The following is a 20,076-nucleotide window of genomic DNA, read 5'->3' on the forward strand; positions in this document are numbered from 1 at the left end:
AACCGGAGGGCCCGGAGAAAAATCCACACGACCACCGGGAGGGACGCGCAAACTGCAAATATAAAGCAGGCGTTAGGGTCGGGATAGAACCCACGACCTCCCGTATACAAGGCGAGGTAGTTAACATCTCACCACCGCGGCGCTCCGTGATGAAGCAGTTAACATTAAGGTGCTGCGCTACAAATTGGTCAGATTCCAAACGTCAATGGCCTTCAATGGAGGCACTGTCGCTTGCGTGAGCCAGTGTCTGTGCAGAGAGAGCTGTCCGGGGGCGCGGTTCATTGTGCAGGTCAGAGTAGAGGGGACAGAAGCACGAACTTGCCGAATATAGAAGAGCATGTAGGCCTGCTCGTTCATCACCACACCAGTGTCGACCCGCCGCACGAGGGAGTCGTTCATGCAGTACCAGTTTCCATCGCTGATCTGCACACAATTAAAGCACAGCTGTACTTCATGCGCCCAACTGCATTCAGGTAATAACACACAATACAAGTTCTTTATGTGCATCATACCATGCATTACAAATGTGCAGCATTGTTGTTGTTCTTTGGTTGTTGGCAACAAATGGAATTACCTTATTATAGCAATAATAATGTCCAATGTCGCAGTCGGTGCCCGCGTGCACCAGCACTGAATACAGGATGTATATCACGGGCTCGCCCGGGGACTTCGACATGAAGGGTTGTACATCCAGGTGCTCCGGATAGGTGATGTCCTACGGGCACCGCACAGGTCGCAGCAGCAGCAGCAGGAAGAGGCAGCAAGAGAGTGACAAAAATTAGGAGAGGAAAGTTTTGGCAGGGGTGGGGGGGCAGGGCGGGGAAGGGGCAGCAGAGATGGGCAGCATCTTAGTTACACGTCAAAGCGTCCAAGTGATTTCTTGCTCAAATGAGCATAAAACAGGGCTCACGTCCTGTTTATAGTCAAGAGCAAGTGGTCAAAATTCTACATTCATACTACCAAGGCGAGTCTATCCATAGCACATCCACCGGTGATTTCCCCACAAGGTGGTATCTATTTTATCAACCCAGAGGGATGATGGTTGAGTCGACCCTCAAGCAGGAATTCAACTCCCAATGTTCCGATTTCGCACCGCTCGCCCTACTGCTGAGATACCTGGCCGGAATATCATGGCACGGTATCTAAAGTAGACACCTCAAAATAATTTGTATCTCAACCGGTGGAAACACCCAACGTTGAACGGCAGTTCCACCCCCAGCCCTAACATCCCCATCTCCCCACCCCCCGGTGATTTTTGTCAACGGTTAAAATCAGAGAGGTCCTGGGCCACTCCCATTCACCAAGCCACACCGACCAGCGTGGTAAAGTATTAAAACTATTAAACAATTTTTATTTTACCAGGTAAGACCCACTGAGCTATATAGCTCTTTTTCAGAAGCGACCTGGCCACAAATGATAGCGCAACAAAAAGTGGCTTATCACCCGGAGAAAAAAATCCACGTGTCCACAGGGAGAACATGCAAATTCCAAATAAACACGCATCAGGGTTGGGATCGAACCCACGACCTCGTGCATACCAGGCGAGGCGGTTAACCTCTCGCCACCGTGGCGCCCAAGTACGAGCAAGCAACACCCACGACCATTCCAGCATGGGGAGGCATTCTCTCCAACATTGGACCGACAAAGCGGCTGGAATTAAATGAATAATTATACCAATCCATAGGAGGGGAGAAGAGTTACCCGGCTAATCTTGGTGCCAAAGTAGCTGTAGCGCTTTATTGAGATGGTGAGCACGTTCGGCAGGCGGTGTAGAGTTAATTTCTTTGTCGCTTTGACCTTGCGACAGCACCTGTGCGGAACGACAACAAACCCGGCCATCATATGCGTCCGCAACCGGCAAGCCCAACTTCATGCAGCAAAACGTACACTTTTTCACATCTGCAAACTTTCAAGTCACGTCAGCGTTTTGACGTCAACGTGCGTTGCCGATGCACACTCACGTTCCACAGGTGTAGTCATCCAGCGTTTCCATCTTGACAAACTCGCGAAAAGCCTCCACCAGATCTGAGGAGTTCTGTTGCCCGACAGAGAGTAAAGGCAGAGTCTGAGAGAAGCATTCCATAAGCATGTGCAGAATTATATTCGGATGGCAATTCTCAGAAACCACATCTCGTATTAAATCATACAGCCGCAATTAAGAGATTGTGTACGTTACTGGCAGCATATTTATTTGGGTGAGATCGTGGGTTCAATTCCGACCCTGAAGCATGTATATCTGGAGTATGTATGTTCTCCCTGCGGTCGAAAGGATTTTTTTCCGGGTCCTCCAGTTTTCCCCTCCACATTCAGAATCATGCGTCTAAAGAGTATTTGGTTGCTATAAATTTCAACGTGATAATCCACTTCGTTGAACTATCGTTTGTGGCTAAGTCTCTTCTGAAAAACAAGCTACATTGGTGGTTAGTGAGCCTTACCTGAGAAAATAAATAGTTAGTTAATTGCTAGGTGGCTGATTAAGATATATTTTAAGCAATGGCTTTCACATTACTTACATTGATTTGGAGTGCAATGTCCAGGCACGTTTCATAGGTAATGGAGGTGCCCAAGCACTGCATGCACTCAACTGCAAAACACAAGCACACACACACGTTAGAGGGATGTCACATGTTACCTCGTCAACATTAATTCACGTGCACCACCAACATAGTTAATAGTTTGCACCAACTGTAAAAAAGTTTGTTTATGCCACTTGTGCTTGTGTGTAAAGGCTGCTCGCCAGCACTTTTACACCATGATAGTGTGATTGCTGCTTGCAAATAACACGTCTCTAGAGTGTACCGAACTCACCTCGTGATCGCAGATACCCTCCAAAGATTTGGTAGATGAGAGTGGTAGCCTCCGTGTACCTGTCCAGTCTTAAATTCACGCAACGACACCGCACGGTGGTTACAGCAGCAGCAACATCTTTGCCAGATACAAACGTGTTAAACAATTGCTCGAGCTGTTGATTAAGTGTCCCTCCAGCAACGCAAAAGCACGCTTCATATCAGCTAAACGTGGTAGGATCTGCCTAGGGCAGCCACCTTTCATGGCACAACCGGAGACCTGTAAGCAAGCTGAAAACCGTCACACAGTGCTCCGCTACTGCGTTTTTGTGCAGGCGCGCAACGTACTGCTCGAATGTCGTGAAGGTGCCACTACTGGACGTCGAAGGATCGATATCCCGCTATTTATTAGCAACGCGAAATGTGCAACCAAAAAGCAGCCCACGTGAGGGCCAGATTGAAAGAACCGTAGTGCCAGTTTGCGTCAGTCCTCATCTCCGAACTGAACGCAGGTTTGTCGCTCAAACATTTCGGACACTTTTTTAAAAGACATTTAAAGACAGTGATATAGATGTCGTCGCCCTCCCAGGTGACTCACGTCGAGAACCAAGAGAAAGCCATAAGGCGGAAGGTACACGGGATTGCAGAACGAATGCTGCAGTTGACCGACGTGCAGTACTCACTCGCTGTGGTCATAGAGGCACGAGAGTTGCATGGCATCTACCATGTATCTTAAAAACTCATGGGCATCCTCCTGTTCTCCAAAACGCAGGTGTTTGGCGATACCTGCAGGGAAACGGGCGAGGGCACGAAGTTACAGGTACAGTATCCAACAAAATCCCATATCTTTCAACGGCTCTCCAACAGACATTTGAAAAGGATTTTGAACACAGATGGCGGAGGATCACGGAGATAGTTTCACCTTAATTCGATTGCAAGTGTGAAAAAAGTTCCGGAACTCACGGGTGAGGTTCCGAGTGATGAGTATGGGTTGTATGATGCCGATGGAGTTGTTGAACGTGCTTATGACGTGACTCTCCATCAAGCACATCAGGCAGAAGTCGCTCCGTTTGCCTGGGAATTAGGGCATAGGTGAACAACAGTTACACTCAGCGAGTCCGGCCGAGGATTACCACACGGCCGAGAAACCAAAATCTGTGCAGCCTTTGAAAGACGACCACATCTGCTCATGTTTATTTCTAACTCATCGGTACACGATCGCATTGGGGAAGTGGGTGGGGCGAGGGGGAGAACTCACAGGTGCGCGAGTGCTCTTGCAGAAGCAGGTAGTTTGCGAGCGGCGGCGTGTACGTCAGGCACTGTAGCGTGGCATTGAGGAAACAGGTGTTGCCGAGGTTCTGCAGGCCGGCACCCTCACACACGTTCCTCTCCCACTTGAGATGGAGTCGCTCCGGCGCAAACAGAGTGATCCGAGCAGCCGGAATGCCATCGTCCTCCTCTGCGCCAAAGAGAACGGTGAAGTAAACGGTTAGCTGCAAACCGCTCCACTGCTAAAGAGGCTGTTGTGGAAATTCAGTGGCTCGGCCAGTACCCGTGCCATTACCCTCTCGAGGAAAATAGCATTCCACAGTTGCCAAGCGGCATAAATACTTGCAATGAAGCGTAAAGCTCAAGTTCGTGAAAATGTGAGGTACCCCGTTTACTCATGAACAGCAACATCAGCGGCGACAAAGCTGCCCTCGACGTTGTCGGAATCACAATCTTTTACTTAGACTAGAGGAATCCGATGAGCTATGAAGCTCTTCTTCACAGATGTCCAGTATGGGCAGAGGTTTACGAGGTCGTGCGGTCACACGCTCACCTTGCAGGACAGACTTATTCGGTACAGACATGCTGTGCTCTCGTGCAGCGTCCGGTAACGGGGAGGGTTCCTGCTGGCACTGGGGAGGGCAGCAGAATTCTGTGCTCAGCCACTCATCGGTCGCCGCCAGCACCTCCGTGGATGAGGTGGGGGCCACGACCGTGAGCTTGTTACCGGATGAGGTTCCCTCTGCTCCGCACGGCACGGTCATGGTTCCCTCCTGCCACAGCAACGTGGACCAAAAGAGCCCAAATTACTCGCCCCCCTAGACCGGTGTCCGAAAGACACGTCCCAGTCATTTTTAAAAGGAATGATAAACTGGCTGTAACACGTAAATATTATAGGAATTCGGGCCATCGCCGATTGTATCGTACCATATCATACAAAAGTCTTGCTGGCTGGCAGGCTGGCTGGAGCGATTGCTGGCAAGGGAACGGCAATGACGTCCCCGCATTCCATATCGTTAAGCTCACGCCGACGTCACGCGTCACCCACCCTTCACCCCAGCCGTGTATCCCGCACAAATACGCGGGCAGTACTTTAACCGGTTTCCCTCAATTATATACGTAAGAGGTACGTTTCCAAATCCGAGTCAAAACACGTATTTATGCTGGAGGCATCCGATGAGCTACGAGCTCTTTTTCCACAGATATCCAGTAGAATAGTTGTACTGGTAGGAACCTCCTGGTTACACCAGCCCACAGGGCTGGGTGGGGAGGGAGGGGCTGGGTGGGGAGGTGAGGGTGGGGAGGGGCTGGGTGGGGAGGGGGGAGCTGGTTGGGGAGGGTGGGGAGGGGCAGGGGTGGGGCTGGGTGGGGAGGGGCTGGTCACCCCGTGGTGCCCTTATAAAACTCAACGTTTAACCTACTCACGCCGGCTTGTGCCCGCCCTCACAGTCGGGCATATTTGCGGAATACACCACGCCGCCGTTGACCCTGGCCATTGACCGAGCAACCCAACGTTCCTACCAGCTCCCTCCGCGGGAATGTGTTCCGTAAAGCCACATTTCGTGTATGGAAACCCTATTTTCCCATTGTCGTCCATTATGTAATAGGTGATGCATAGAAAAAATGTTGATCCCAAGATGTAATAAAAAAAAATCACGCTTGAGAATTCAGCAAACCTTTAAAAACTTGATCATGTTTCGATCAATTATAAACACTTAAATATATATCGCCGGTGACGAGTAAAGTTTTAAAAGGCACGCGCAGTCGACCTGGATCCGCCTTATTCTTTGGGTCTTTCGGTAAAGTCACGTAGATAGGTTCAAAGAAAATAACAAAAAACTACGACGTTTCGATCGCAACACAAGCGGTCGTCATCAGGCAAAAGGTGCCTGATGACGACCCAAAGAATATTCATTCCTGCAGTCACGACAGCTTTAAGTCAAGATTTGGATCAGTCTTCATTGCATAATTAGTTTTTATGTAAACGTGAACTTTGAATGTATTCCTTAATTTGTTACGTTTTTGCGGAATTCCGTATGTTTAGTCGCCGCAGAACGAGGGATTATCATGTTTAAACTCAGGATTTGTCTGTCCGCTCCTACGCAGCGCTCTCATTGGCTAAAGGCCACACGCCGCTCAGCACGCGCCCCGATTGGATTGGAAGCTCGCGCCGCGCAGCGCTCCACGGGTGGCGAGGAGGGGGGGGGTCTGCGGGTGGGGAGCTGGGGGGGGGGGGCTTGCGGTTGGGGGGGGCAGTCTGGGGGTGGGGGTAGTCTGGGGGTGGGGGGCAGTCTGGGGGTGGGGGGGGGCTTGCGGTTGGGGGGGGGCAGTCTGGGGGTGAGGGGCAGTCTGGGGGTGGGGGGCAGCATGGGGGTGGGGGGGCAGTCTGGGGGTGAGGGGCAGTCTGGGGGTGGGGGGGGGCAGCATGGGGGTGGGGGGGGGCAGTCTGGGGGTGAGGGGCAGTCTGGGGGTGGGGGGGGGCAGCAAGGGGATGGGGGGGGCAGTCTGGGGGTGAGGAGCAGTCTGGGGGTGGTGGGGCAGTCTGGGGGTGGGGGGGGCAGTCTGGGGGTGGGGTGGGCAGCCTGGCGGGGGCAGCTTCGGGGTGAGGGGGCAGGGTGGGGGGGGGGCAGCCTTGGGTTTGGGTGGGGGGGCAGCCTGGGGGTGGAGTGGGGGGCCTGCGGGTGTGGGGGTGTCTCGCGCGAGGGGCGATGTGTACTGTACTTCCACTACGATAGACAATATATATTGGTGCTGCTGCGTTGGCAGTGGTGCAGAAACACAATGAACAAGGAAGCAAAACTAAAACACATTCGTCAACAACACTGCCTTGAGGGAAACACCACGTAGTCGGCGACGTTTCGGACAATGGCCCGCGTGTAATTGACGAACGTGTTGCGCTTTGCGCCGTGAGATTAACGCGTGCGAGAAAGAGGAGGCGGGATACGACCGCGGTAGACACGTGTCAAAGTCCGGGGCGCCGTTTCCTCATTTGTAAAAGCCGCGTTCGGCCGCACATCACCACCACTACCACCGGCCACGATCAACCCAACCAACAACGCTCAATGGAGAAACCTCCCTCACCCAACAAGTTTCCCGCCATCCCCCTCAGTCAGCCCGTGCGATGTAACAAATCCCCGGCTCCCGCACGCTCGCAAGGCGCCTCCCTCCCCCCGTGCCATTTGCCCAGACTGCGCCTCGCCCCGCCAGCCATCATCACTTACAGCGACGTATCCTGCCCAAGCCCGCTGACTTTTTTTCAAAGTTATCGCCACTTTGAATCGCTTCGCGGCTAAACCTCCCGGCATGTTTCTCGATTGCGACCGCGTTGCTGGTGCTTGCTCGGCCCGTTCACTCATTTCGTGCCCGAGTCTCACGCCGCCCGCCGGGAGGGAGGAAGCGCCCGAAGACGACCCCCCGCCACCGGGAGAGATTCGCGTCAAACCCGCGCACCGCGAGCGCGATGAGACCCGCACTCGAACACAACAACAACAATCACCACCGCGCCACACGCCTCGCACGGCGACCACGCGGCAAGAGGCCGCAAAGCGGCGGCCGGGTTCTCCCGCGCCCCGAACCCCGCAGGTGGGCGGCGGCTCGGCTAGGCAAGAAGCGAGGGCCCGAGAGCGGCCTAGTCTCGGCACTCGCCGGTCGCGGCTTAAGCCAGCGGCGCTGCTCCTGGCCGAGCAGCGGCGACTCCCGCGCGCGTCCGTGTGCCTCACCTGCGAGTCGGGCTCGGCTTCCAGGCATGACCCCGCTGCCTGCGCCGCTCCCGTCACCCCGGGCAGGGCGCCCTGCACCGGGACTCTGGCGTCATCCGGGAACCCGGGCCGCATCCGGGAACTTTTGGGGCCGCGGTCTGCATTTCCCAACGCGGACAAGCATGGGCGCTCTACAATTCCCACTACGGACAAACATAGGGATCTAGATTTCCCAGCACGGATATGAACGCCGCTTTATATTTCCCACCACGGATAGGCGCGGTACTTTACCCAGTTACGGATAGGCAAAAGCGCGCTCTATTTCCCCGGCACGGATAAGCGCAGGGTACATTTCCCAACACGGATAGGCACCGTCCTTTGGATATCCCAGCGCGGATAGGCAAGGTTACTCCACTACCATGCACGCATAATCGCAGTGCTCTCTGAATGGCTTTAACATCGTTCGGATTGTGGATAAAGATCAGCGTGCGGTGGAACGGAACGCGTCCAATGTTTCTCATCAGAAGCATCAGTCAACATTTCATTAAAATACAACATATTCACGATTAGCAATGTGTCTTTGTTGGTGTGAAAAAATAAGAAAAGGTTTTACCATTTCTGGCACTAAAACAGGTGTATCGATGTTCAAACATCAAATGGAAACCTTTGCGAGGAATCAAGTTCGCATTAACCACACGTACTTTGTAGTGAACATTCAAACATGCTCTGATAATATATAAGAATTATAATACATGCTAAGGAAATGCATATGTTATCGGAGCATGTTTGTTAGCACCAAAATAATCCTAATTATCTCAATGAATGTGTGTACAGGCAAAGCCCACGGAGGTATTAACTTGTTTTTAAGAAGTAACCTGGCCACAAATGATAGCTCAACAAAGTGGCCCAATCATTCGGGCATTTGTAAGCACCAAAATTATCTAAATAATCGCAATGCACGTTTCTAAAACGTGAAGTGGAAAACCCGGATGGCAAAAAAATAAAATCCACGCGACCACGGGGAGAGCCACGCGTCTCGGCACCTGGTCTGCATTGCGGCGTCTCTGCCGAAAGGGGGCGACAACTGCACACTGTGTGCGCCGTCATCGGTATTGGCGATTCGGTGTTTTGTGGGGGGGTCATTTGTGCCAATGTTTGGAAAGTTTTGGAACCACAACGATGGTCACAATGACCTCCACTCGCTTATCGAGTCTTTCACATCTCCCGTGAAATTTTGACTTAAAACTTTCGTGACTGCAGGGGTTAATATTATTTGGTTCGTTCGGTAAAGTCACGTAGATAGCAAAATAAGAATAAAGTGAGTAGAAATAAAAATAATAAAAATCAATAACCACTTCGTTTCGATCGCAACACAAGCGGTCGTCATCGGGAAAAGGGGGTTTGCCTCTAAAGGCAAACTGCTTATAAAGGTTTAAAGTGGGCGTCGCCCAAGTGTCAGAAGCATGGGCGAGGCAGCTGATGTTAATGTGAGTGATGGAACGCGTTCTTCCAAACACATTCAGAGAAATCGTGTGTGTAATGAGCATTTTTGTTCATTCATTGACGCGGTATGAGATGTAACCACGTGACCTCTCGATGTCGCTATATTCACTTGACCCCAATACATTCTTGCCTATGGCTGGCACGACGCTCAGGAGCTGATGATGCCAATGTCGAGGTCTGCTGGTCACGACGAGATGGCTTCAGGAGAGATTGAGAGAGTTTCGTTTCGTGTCGTTTTGCCCGTTCCTCCTCTTCCGTTGATGGCGCGCAGACCACAGTGGTTGACTACACGGGACGTCGTTTGGGATGCAAAGCCACAGCCACAGCATGTCTTGTCATTAATGTTCCATTCATGAAGATGTTCACAGCGGACTGCTGATCTTCTGATGTGATTAACGGTTACACCAGTATATTCGAGGAATGTCTAATTTACGTTATTATGTGTTATATAAGTTTGCATCGGACGAGAGCCGATAGTTTAAGGGGATCGCCTGTAACATCTGGCAGTTCCCGGGCATTGATCAGAGCAATGCCATGCTCTGCTGATGAGACACTGTGTGTCGAAACCGGTCCAGAAATTGCTGAATCAATGCTGCTGAAATTATGCACCCCTAGAAGGCCCTGGGTCCGATGGGTTGTATAAAGCATACTTTTATATTTGTATCAATAAACATAATTGCCTGCTTATCTAATAAAACTGTTGCGTAATTTCCTACCACTCTGAGGCAGGCTATGCATTGAGCTCTGACTCCACACAGCACCACTTTGCAATCGAGCTGGTAGCTGCAACGCCATTCCACTTCTGCTCGCGGTCCGTGGTGGAGGCGTCAGGGCCCACGAGGCGAGTTCGCAGCCCGACGCTCGGACAGACCCCGGCGCGATGCCTCGTGCCTGGCAAGTCGCGTGAGTCCGTTCGCCCTCGAGCACGCGACCCCCTCCTCCTTGGGACCAACCTCGTGCCGACAGCGGCCATTTATTGGTCAGGAGCCTCAGATGGCTCGATGTCCACACATGCCCCTGTAGGAGGGAGTTTGCGCAACTCTGTCGCTGAGCTCCAGCGCGCAGCGCGCGGTGTTGTTGTGAAATTGGACACGAGCCCCAGCGGTTGCTCAATCGAGATTTGTCCGACCGCGTCGCGCAATTGAACGTGCGCGAAAGCGTCAGCGCAGCGACACGAGTTTGTGTGCAAACACCGAATCATCCCGCACGAGCACTGCGGACTGCCTTCAAGCTTTGTGTTGTGTCAGTTCTCCTATGGTGTCGATACAGTATTATACAGCACCGTTCGACCTGTTGTTTATAATAGGGCTGCAAGCCTCACCGCCATGGACAGCGGCTTAGATGTGGTGGCGGTTCCGTGTAAATGCAGCTAAAGGCGCAGCCCTGCAATTGCTGGCTCACGCCACTGCTGGTGAAAGGGCATCCACTAGAGGCCGCTATGTGAAGTTCCTCTCGATGGTATGTTGGCCTGCTCTTCCACGCCGGACAGACGTTTTGGCAGCGTTTGGAAGGCCCACATTGTACCCCACCACACGTGACCTGCCCATCGACAAACTGTGATGAGCCCGTTAATACTGATGGGCGGACACAGGCGTGGGTAGTTGTATCGCGACTATTTATTCAGCTCTTTCTACCTTCAACAGTATCATGAGTGTACACATTGGCGAACTCCAGTCCCATTTGCTCCGATCTGGTCCACCCCTCCCGTCGTTTACCAGCCGGGCGACCTCACGACAATTTCGCCGCTTGCCGTTTAAACAACCCACACGTTGCAGGCTCGCACTGGCCAACACGCACAGATGGAGCTGGAACGGAGCCAGAGGACTGTGGAGTTCGGGAGCCTATGACAGAATAGAGCAGCGTCCTCAACTCCAGCACCTCACAGCCCATTGCAGGCTCCAGCTTCCTCTGTTTGTAGATGTATGTTGAACTTTTTTCGCACCGTAAGTCGCCAACCGTGATAAACGGGGGTGCGGGGGGATAGGACAACAAACTAAACACAAAAATCAGTTCTAAAAAACAAGACTTTTCAATGGAGATTCAAACGTGCATAGCTCCAGTGGCTTCCTAATGTCGGAAAGAAGGTCTCGTTCATTCACAGACAGACTCGGCATATGAACTGCTGTGCGAGTTATGATCAACAACATACAGGGTGTCCATCAAGGTATCAAACGTTTCAAAGACCATTTTGCTTAGACGCAAGATTGAGCTCGGATGTGATAACATAACAACACGTACTCTTACCAGGGACGTGCGGTCAGGGGAGGCAGGGGAGGCAGAGCCTCGCCTGTCATACTCCAATGAAAATAGCTGTTACGAAAAGTAACAAAAAAGAATAATCAAATAAAATAAATATTACAATTTTTCTACTGATCTGTGTTATAAATGTCATTTCTGTACGATTCCAATCATTTTTATAGTCAAAATCGCCAAATTTGCGGAGCTCCGTTGCAAATACAGAAAGAGATGAGAGGTGAGGCAGCGACGAGCTCAGCCTCCCCTCTGATTGCGCAACCCCTCAGTAACTGGATGGAGCGCGGGCAATAAGCGCGTGCCTGTTACTATCTCAGTGTGTCACCAATGTAATGTTTGTAGACCCCTTCATTTCATGTCCTCGCCTTCCATACTCCAGGTAACTAATTTCACGTATGTGTATAAAGATATTTAGGCTCGCTGGTCTCGTCATGAAACTGCAATGAAAAAGCACTAGGGGAGGCAGCGATCACATCTGCCTCACTGAGGGAGACGTGTCTAACACGCCCCCCTCCGTCAGGACACGCCCCCCTCCGTGAGGACACGCCCCCTCCGTGAGGCCACGCCCCCCTCAGTGAGGACACGCCCCCCTCAGTGTGTGAATCTGGCTCTGACACGAGCCAGTGCCTCCTCCCCAGCCATTGACCTCACCGCACGTCACTGACTCTTCTTTCGTGTGCTCGTGTGAGGATGTTATCTGACGTGCTGCGTGCAGATAACCCGCCACGTGCCCGCCGTGATGTGAGAGCGAGCCGCGAGTTTGCCGGCGTCTCGGCTGTGAGATTCACAGCTGTCAACCCGTACGGTTTACCCCGTGTTCTTGTACAGGGACGTTGAGTTAGCAGGTCCATACGGCCTACAGCCGTTTCAATACGGGCTAACATACAAAAAACATTTGTCTGTGTCTACTACCTTTGGATTGGATTTTGTAGGATGAACGTTGAGATGTATAAGGGGCACGGGGTGACCAATACGGTCTGAATTGGTCTGTAACAAGCTAGGGCACTGATAAGGGGGTTGAAAGGTATGGAGATTGGTTCGAATGTTTCCGCCCTGTGCGGCTGAAGATCACTCGAGATTTTCGGCTTCACCAGAAGGAAATTACACTCGCAATTTGCTGCCACCATTCCAACCGCGGCGGTTCAAAATGCTGCCTCTTCATACTCCCTTATCAGAATGGACGCAGAGCTGTATGGTCTCCGTGGACCACTGCACGTGTCTGCCAAAGGAGCACATACCTGTGCAGTCATGATCCTCTATATGGGTCTTCGCATATCTTAAATGTCAGCAGGCGCGCCGTCTCTCGAGGGCGCTTCTTGTGTGTGGCAACGTATTCAGGAACGAGATGCCAACGCTGAGGTCCGCGAGCCTCCCCTGACGACGGAATTTCGGCAGAGAGCGTGTGGAGTTGTGTGCTATTCCTCCGTTGAAGGGGCGCACGCTGCAGTGCTTTGCGCAATGGCCCATAGTTTGGGTTGCATGTTACACAATCGCACGCATGTGAGTTGCCTTTAATCTTCCCATTCATGAAGGAGATGCACGCATCGATCTGTCGATGTTGTGATGTGCTTGATGGTAAAAGCGGTATCTTGCGAGCAATGTCAAAGCCAGGAGGTTGCGATGGTCGGGTCTCGAATGAGGTGTTTATTCTCGACGTCTGCGTTGTCGCACTCTGTTCGCTCGCATTTCCCCCAGATCTGGGCGAGGTTCTAGGATGGTGACGGCAGCGCCACCCTGTAGAGAGAGAGCGGAGACGGCGGCGAGGTAACTTGTTGAGATGTTGTTTGTCGATGTTCTGATCCGCCCATTGACAACAAAAACAACAACAACAACAACAACCCCTGTAAACGTTCTTGCCGTGCGTGCGGATATTTGTGGACGAAATGTTCACCGGAACCAGGGAGCCAGGGGATTGATGTCGGTGTCAGTGTTCTGGCGATGATGATGCGCATCGCGTTACTGGATTGCTGCATCCAACCACTTTTGTGTACGAGCTCCCTGAGCGGGCTGAAGCGACTGCTGCCACTTCGAAGATCATCGGTGAGAGGGCTGCAGTGTGCGCAGGTCAACTGCGGCGCCCCAGGTCATCCCTGCAAGTTTCTCGAGCAGGGCGACTCTCGATCCGACCTGTTCACCGATCTGTTTTGATTGTTGGGCTTGAAGGTCAATCTTCTGTCCACGATCAACCCCCCCCCCCCCCTAGATATCCCATGAGTGGGGTCACAGTGCGCTGGGCTACCACGGGAAGAGGCATCGAGGGTGGCGTCTACTGCACGACTGTTCCGATGGAAAGCGATTAATTATTGCTTGATTTCGATGGATTTGGTCGGAGTCTTCATTGACGGAAATATGCTCGCAACCACATTAGCATTGAGCGGGAGACGGTGCCATCCGCACGTGTTTTCGTGTTACTTTAGACACAACGGATACCGCCATCTAAGCAAACTGGACGTCGTTAACATGAATCCAGATATGATCAGTGGGACTCAATCTCTCTCGGCGGCAAAGGAACCACGCGCATTGCAAAATCTCGGAGGGCGATTTAGCAAGAACTGCTGCGGTGGTTGGTGCGCGCGCATAATGCTCGCAGTCGTCAAATCTTCTGCAAGCCGTGGCCCCATGAGCGACACAACATCGATCCCCATCCTCAACAACAACAACTGACCGCCGCCACCTCCTCTGTCTCCTCCGTCACCCCCAGCGTCTCTCTCCGCCTCCTCCTCCGCCGCCGCCGCTACCATGTCCATTCAAGACTCGGGCCAAGTGAGCGACTTCTCCAGCGACGAGAAGGCGGCGATTCGCACGATATGGAAGAACGTTTACGAGAAGTACGAGGACGCGGGCGTTGCCATTCTCTCGAGGTACGTACGTATGTGTGTGTGTCTATCTCTCGCCTGCCAACACTGTTGCCTGCAGACACGGGGTGGGGGGGGGGTCTCGACTGCACCGGTGACACCGCGTTGCGTTTCCGATGCTTGCCGTGTGGCTTCAGTTTCCGGTAAGCGGTGAGCTCTATCCAAGGGTTTTTTTTCCAGTCAACGGTGTCCACTGTGGATGACGTTGTCTCGCGAAAGCCCCACGTGTTGAAATGTCCACGTAGCCTTCCTTCTGGCTGCAGGGTCTGGGAGACGGCCCAGCTGCTTCCACCGATGCACCGAACGTCGCAACACCGCCTCCGCTTCCCGTTGCGCTCCGATTAAGTCGCGACCCGCTACGTGTCACCTGCAATTATAACACCCAAAAGGCGAGAGGGAGCTCGCTGGTTGCCTGGCCCGGAGCCACACGGCAATGCGCCAGCAGCAGTCGACTCGTGCATGGCCGGCTTGCTGTGTCGAGCGACCCTCTCCACGCGTTTGTCCATCAGCGCGCATCATAATGCGAGTTAAGATTGCGATGCAATGCATACACACGGCCTATGTTAAAATCCGGGGCATGGTTATGTTGGAGCGATGAACGTTCATATATGCACTCACTTGAAAATGCACGCTGTAATAGCGCTTGTTATGGTTTGTTGTTTTAAACACGCTGTGTATCGAATTATGCGTGTTCAGACAAAGTCATCACGACGTGAATTCAGACGGAGGTGGCCGGCTGGCTGGTGGCGCACAGCGCTCACGTGTAGCCAGTTGACGGTCTCTGCTGACAACTACACAACAACAAAAAACGCAGCGCATCAAATTTGTGGTTCCACTGAAATTTCGTGAAAAGCCAGCGCACCAGCAGCGCCGCCACACAATGTCAGAATCAGAGTATTTATTCACACCGCAGGAGGAATCCGATGAGCTATAAAGCTCTTTTCCCCCCACAGGTGTCCATTAGGGGCACGGGGGGGGGTCAGAACGTGACAACAACAAACAATTGACAAACAACAACACTATGAGACATCTCCTTTACCAGTGGCAAAATATAGTAATAGGTTTTATCCCTTTTAACTGGTACAAAATCTGACACCTTTATACAAGGCATCATGTTTGCAATAACCTCAAGACAAGAAGTCAAAATGCAAACAAAAATAAACAACTCTGATGATGATGATGATATGCACTGTCCTTGAAGCTAATTGGTCCACACCCGAGACAGCTTTCTTTAGAGCCTAGTCTCCATTGGTGTTGGACCATTTGACGCCAAAAGGCGCACAACTCAAAGAGAGCGCACTATCAGAGTATTGAGAGCTCGGGGTAACAACAACACTCCAGGAGTTGTGTGCGCCTGATGGACGAAACGCCGTCCGTCTCTCTGCCCGATGTCCCAGGCTGTTTGTGAGTCACCCGGGCGTCAAGGAGTTCTTCCCCAAGTTCGGAGAGCTGCGCACCACGGAGAGCATGAGGAAGTCCCCGGCGCTGCGCTGGCACGGCGAGAGGATCATCAACGCCATCAACGACGCCGTCGAGGAGCTGGACGTGCCGGCCATGCAGAGGCTGCGCCTGAGGCAGCTGAGCCAGAGGCACGCCACGGAGTTCAACGTCGAGCCGCAGTACTTTAAGGTATTTGTGTGGTCACACGCGTCTGTGTTGATTGATTGAGGCCAGGCCTTAGGGCTGGGCCATCAGGGCAGTCGAATCCGTCGTAAAGTCGCGATGGGCGCCAGACGTTTTACGAGCACAGTACCCAACACCCTAAAATTCACGCACCCACGTTTACTGGTGCGTCTTAACGAGTCCGTGTACAATGTGGGACAATGACAAAGATCCCCCGTGCAGCCTTAGCAGAGATGTTGGGGCAAGTGCTGTTAGCGAGCACCATTGAAGGCCGGCACGGCACACGAAGGGGGCGAGTGGCCAGCAACCGCGCCCAGACCGCCTTTGTCTCCCCAGCGGCGATGCTTTTACACACCGCACCAGGCTGAGCACCTGGGGAGGGACAGGACCGGTTCAGATCATCATCACCGTGGTATCGAACCGTGAGCGGGGATCGAACTCGTGTAGCCGGGTTCGTAGCGCAGCGCTATCCCCCACGGCACCGTTCTCCGCACACGCACGCACGCCACACGACACGTGCTACGATGGGGTTCGCTACCAAATCATTACAATTCGTTAACAGGTAACGCCACAACTGCATTCATTTGCTCGCATCGTCCACGCCTATAGCAGTCATCCTGAGCGAATGTGGAAACGGGCCTCGGCCACCCGAGGTCTGGAATTTCGCAGGAAAGAAGTCACGTGGTGCTGCACGTACTTAACTCGCCCATGAGCGTCCATTGCACCCACGGCTCCATCCGTGGGCTGTGATTCTTCAGGGCTTGTATGCGACTCTGCCTCCCCCCCCCCTGTCTCTCTCGCTTCACAGGAGATATCTCTCATCATCCTGGCGTACCTGGAGGAGACTTCTGGAAAAGACTTCACGGTTGACGTCAAAGCTTCGTGGGCAAAATTTCTCAGTCTAATTTGCATTGAGCTCAAATTTGCATATTAAAAGGGTTACACCTCACGCACAGGCCCTGCTCTAGGAGATGAACAGGGTAGAAAACCCAAGCGTTCCCATGGATTGTACAACGCCGTCCAAAATGCGTTCGTACTCGGAAGTTGACAAGCGGTACGCAAGCTGCTTGGGGCTGTCAGTGTATAAAAAAAAACGATTTGCATATTCGAAAATAGTCAATTTAGCGCTTGATGCGCCCTAAACACAACAACAATGACAACAGCCGCTATTCGCCACTGAGTGGCTGCGACGTCACCACGGCGCTTGTGCCAGGCCAGGTGCACTTAACACACACATAAAGACAAACACACACGCACGCAGATGACTCCCGGGGCAATGTTACGTGAGTGCCTAGTAAGCTCAGCACGGCATATGAGTGAATGGTGTGGCCGGAACCACGCGCAGTCATCTTGCCCTCCCCTGTGCTGATGTTGGCAACCCGACTCGCGCGCTTCGTCCTCAGTGCCACTGGTTTCACAATTAAAGTCTCGAACCAATCCGGAGACCGTCGATTCGAGGCGTCTCATATTTTGCTGGGCTGAAACTTTCCTGATTTGAAGCTTTCGTGACTGCAGGAATTACTCTTTGGTTCTTTCGGTAAAGTCACGTAGAAAGAAAATAAATTACATAATAAAATACGACGTTTCGATTGCAACACAAGCAGTCGTCATCAGGTAGAACTAAATTTGAGAGAGAGACAAAACACAGACACGGAGACACAGACAGACACACAAGCAGAGAGAGACAACACATACGACACACAAGAGTTCTGCCTGATGACGGCTGCTTGTGTTGCAATCGAAACGTCGTATTCTATTATTTAATTTATTTTCTTTCTACGTGACTTTACCGAAAGAACCAAAGAGTGAAACTTTCCTGTTTGACCATCTCACCGAGGACAGTGTCTGGTGATGCACACGCACAGTTACCAACACTAACCCAACACACTCGTCAAAATGACTGCCTTTCAATAAAAACGAGGATATATAAACGTTTCGGGAAATGGCCCTTCTTCATAGCACATCTGCTATTGCCTGAAATGTCGACGATTATGTCTATATTTTTTTCCTGATCTGAACAGTCTGTGCAACTTCTTCACACGACTCTGATGAGTGTCACAAGCTCAGTCGTCTGTCCGATGCGGCCTCACTGTGCTGCTATCTGCAAGCAATGCGGTCTATTGCTCCATATGAAGTGTCAGGTATTCTCTCAGCCACAGCTATGCCCTCCTGTGCCGGATTATCCCAGTAGCACAAGTAGCTACACATGTAGTAGCTACGGACCCCGCACTTCCAAGGGCCCTGTGCTAAATTCTTTCAGGCTATCAATTCAGGTTATGTGATTCTGCACTTGCTGTATTACTATAGTACTATACTGCCTTCAACTTTTATGGACGACTGGGTGTTTAAGGTTAGCGATTTGTCGTATTATCTGGCTGTATAGCAAATTAAAAAAATACAATTACTTTACTATATGAGTTAAAAATGTGTACTGTATTTTAATATGTATGTGTCTTTTTTTTTTATTTAGGGCCACTTTATAACATATGCTACAGGCCCCGCACTAGCTTAATCCGGGACTGATGCCCTCCCTTCTCGATGCTTGCAAAACGTGGACCCCCTCGATGCTTGCAAAACGTGAGCCCCTTGAAAGGAACATCTGCACCGTTTCGTAACATTCAGGCTGGCCTGCCCATGATCCATCCTGTGTGGAATAAGAATGAATTGTGTGAAAGATCCAGACACAATTCCATAAGTGAACTCCTCTAGCAGGCGAGGATGTGTTGGCCAGGCCACGGAGCTCGGGCTAAAAAAGAGATGGAGCTGATGTGGTACAGGAGGATGTGGAGATGATCGGATATTCCGATGAAGGGTACCAGCGGTGTCAAGATTGGCCTCTGAAGGACGCCGCTACTGGGCAGTTGGAGCGAATCGCCCTCCAACAACTAAAGAGGGCAGAGGAGCAACGCTCACAACAACGAATGGAGCTCCGGGCGGATAAAAGGCAGGGAGTACTTGTGGGGCATCTCCCACTCATCTCAGTCAACCATTGGCACCTGGGTCAGTCTCGTGACCAACGCCAGCGAACCTACCCCAGTCCACGTGCTCTTAAGGTGCACCTAGTCTGGCACAAACGCCGTAGGAACGTCACTGCCACATAGTGGCGAACGGCATTTTTTGCGTCTAATGTTTATGAACAATATTAGCCACCCTTTTTAACATTTTCTAATTGATTAATGACAATAATCAAGATAATTGTTTTTTTACCCTTTTATCTGGCAACAAAACTGACACCTTTTTTACAAGGAGTCATGTTTGCATAGACCACAATACCTGCAGTCATAATGCAAACAAAAAACACAACTCTGATAATGTATGCACTGTCCTTGAAGTTGATTGGTCCACACCCGAGACAGCTTTCCTTAGAGCCTAGTCTCACATGGTGTTGGACCAGATGACGCCAAAAGGCCTTTTGTCAGTTTTGTTGCCAGATAAAAGGGTAAAAAAATTATCATCTTTTTTCTTCTGGCAAATGAGGTTCCAATGGTGACAATGACCACGTTCCTGTTGCTTGATGAAATAGCAATGGTCACTGCACACAAGTCACTCACTCTCAGCGAGAGAGCGACTCAGAGGTGCGAGGAGGAATTACAGACGAGCGGCACCAACAGTTCCCGCAGCTCTGCGGCCTTCTACGTGTCCGAGTGTTGACGGCCGCTTGGGAGAGTTTTGTTTGGTTTTAGGGGCTCCCGAGTCGAAGGGACTCACCCACCTGGAAAACTCATTTTACATGCGTGTCGTGAGAACTCTGTCTCTCTCTCTCGACTGCTGCTGCTGCTGCACCAGTGTTAATGAGCGAGAAGTCGTCGTCAGGCTCGTGGTGTGCAGTTTATGTAAAACGAGATCGAAATCACGGGAAAACCAGTCGTACCTTTGATTTGATTATTCGGTCTTCTTGGTTCTTTCGGTAAAGTCACGTAGAATGGAAATAATAAAATAATAAAAATAAAACATTATGTTTTATTTTTATTATTTTATTATTCTACGTGACTTTACCGAAAGAACCAAGAAGATGAATCCCTGCTGTCACGAAAGCTTTAAATAAAAAAATGATTATTCGGCTTTATCGCTTCCCGGGGGCCTGCTTAT

The 20,076-nt window shown here is 51.5% G+C and overlaps 2 protein-coding genes across 4 annotated transcripts; one reads left to right on the forward strand and one right to left on the reverse strand.

Annotated features, from left to right (window-relative positions):
* Positions 1-77: 77 nt before the first annotated feature.
* On the reverse strand, positions 78-16,971 carry LOC144726464 (ubiquitin carboxyl-terminal hydrolase 36-like). Its single transcript, XM_078605199.1, has 13 exons — positions 12,748-16,971; positions 11,501-11,566; positions 7,775-7,911; positions 4,609-4,828; positions 4,045-4,245; positions 3,750-3,860; positions 3,470-3,572; positions 2,809-2,876; positions 2,514-2,584; positions 1,962-2,035; positions 1,702-1,810; positions 575-715; positions 78-423 (listed from the first exon to the last, which is right to left on the reverse strand). The coding sequence occupies exons 3-13, from the start codon at positions 7,886-7,888 to the stop codon at positions 178-180; spliced, it is 1,458 nt and encodes a 485-aa protein (XP_078461325.1). The 5' UTR covers positions 7,889-7,911; positions 11,501-11,566; positions 12,748-16,971; the 3' UTR covers positions 78-177.
* On the forward strand, positions 10,435-18,396 carry LOC144726467 (globin-1-like). 3 transcript variants are annotated; one of them, XM_078605203.1, is made up of 5 exons: positions 10,435-10,714; positions 13,205-13,273; positions 14,211-14,370; positions 15,762-15,993; positions 16,796-18,396. In XM_078605203.1, exons 3-5 carry the CDS (start codon positions 14,249-14,251, stop codon positions 16,919-16,921), a joined length of 480 nt encoding a protein of 159 aa, XP_078461329.1. In that variant the 5' UTR covers positions 10,435-10,714; positions 13,205-13,273; positions 14,211-14,248; the 3' UTR covers positions 16,922-18,396. The 3 variants fall into 3 exon arrangements, with proteins under 3 accessions (XP_078461329.1, XP_078461331.1, XP_078461328.1); XM_078605205.1 differs by lacking the exon at positions 13,205-13,273; XM_078605202.1 differs by lacking the exons at positions 10,435-10,714; positions 13,205-13,273 and having other exon boundaries at positions 14,018-14,370.
* The last annotated feature ends 1,680 nt before the right edge of the window (positions 18,397-20,076 follow it).

Source organism: Lampetra planeri, chromosome 23 (assembly GCF_965212315.1).
Source record: "Lampetra planeri chromosome 23, kcLamPlan1.2.h2, whole genome shotgun sequence".
In the NCBI taxonomy this organism is placed as follows: Eukaryota; Metazoa; Chordata; class Hyperoartia; order Petromyzontiformes; family Petromyzontidae; genus Lampetra; species Lampetra planeri.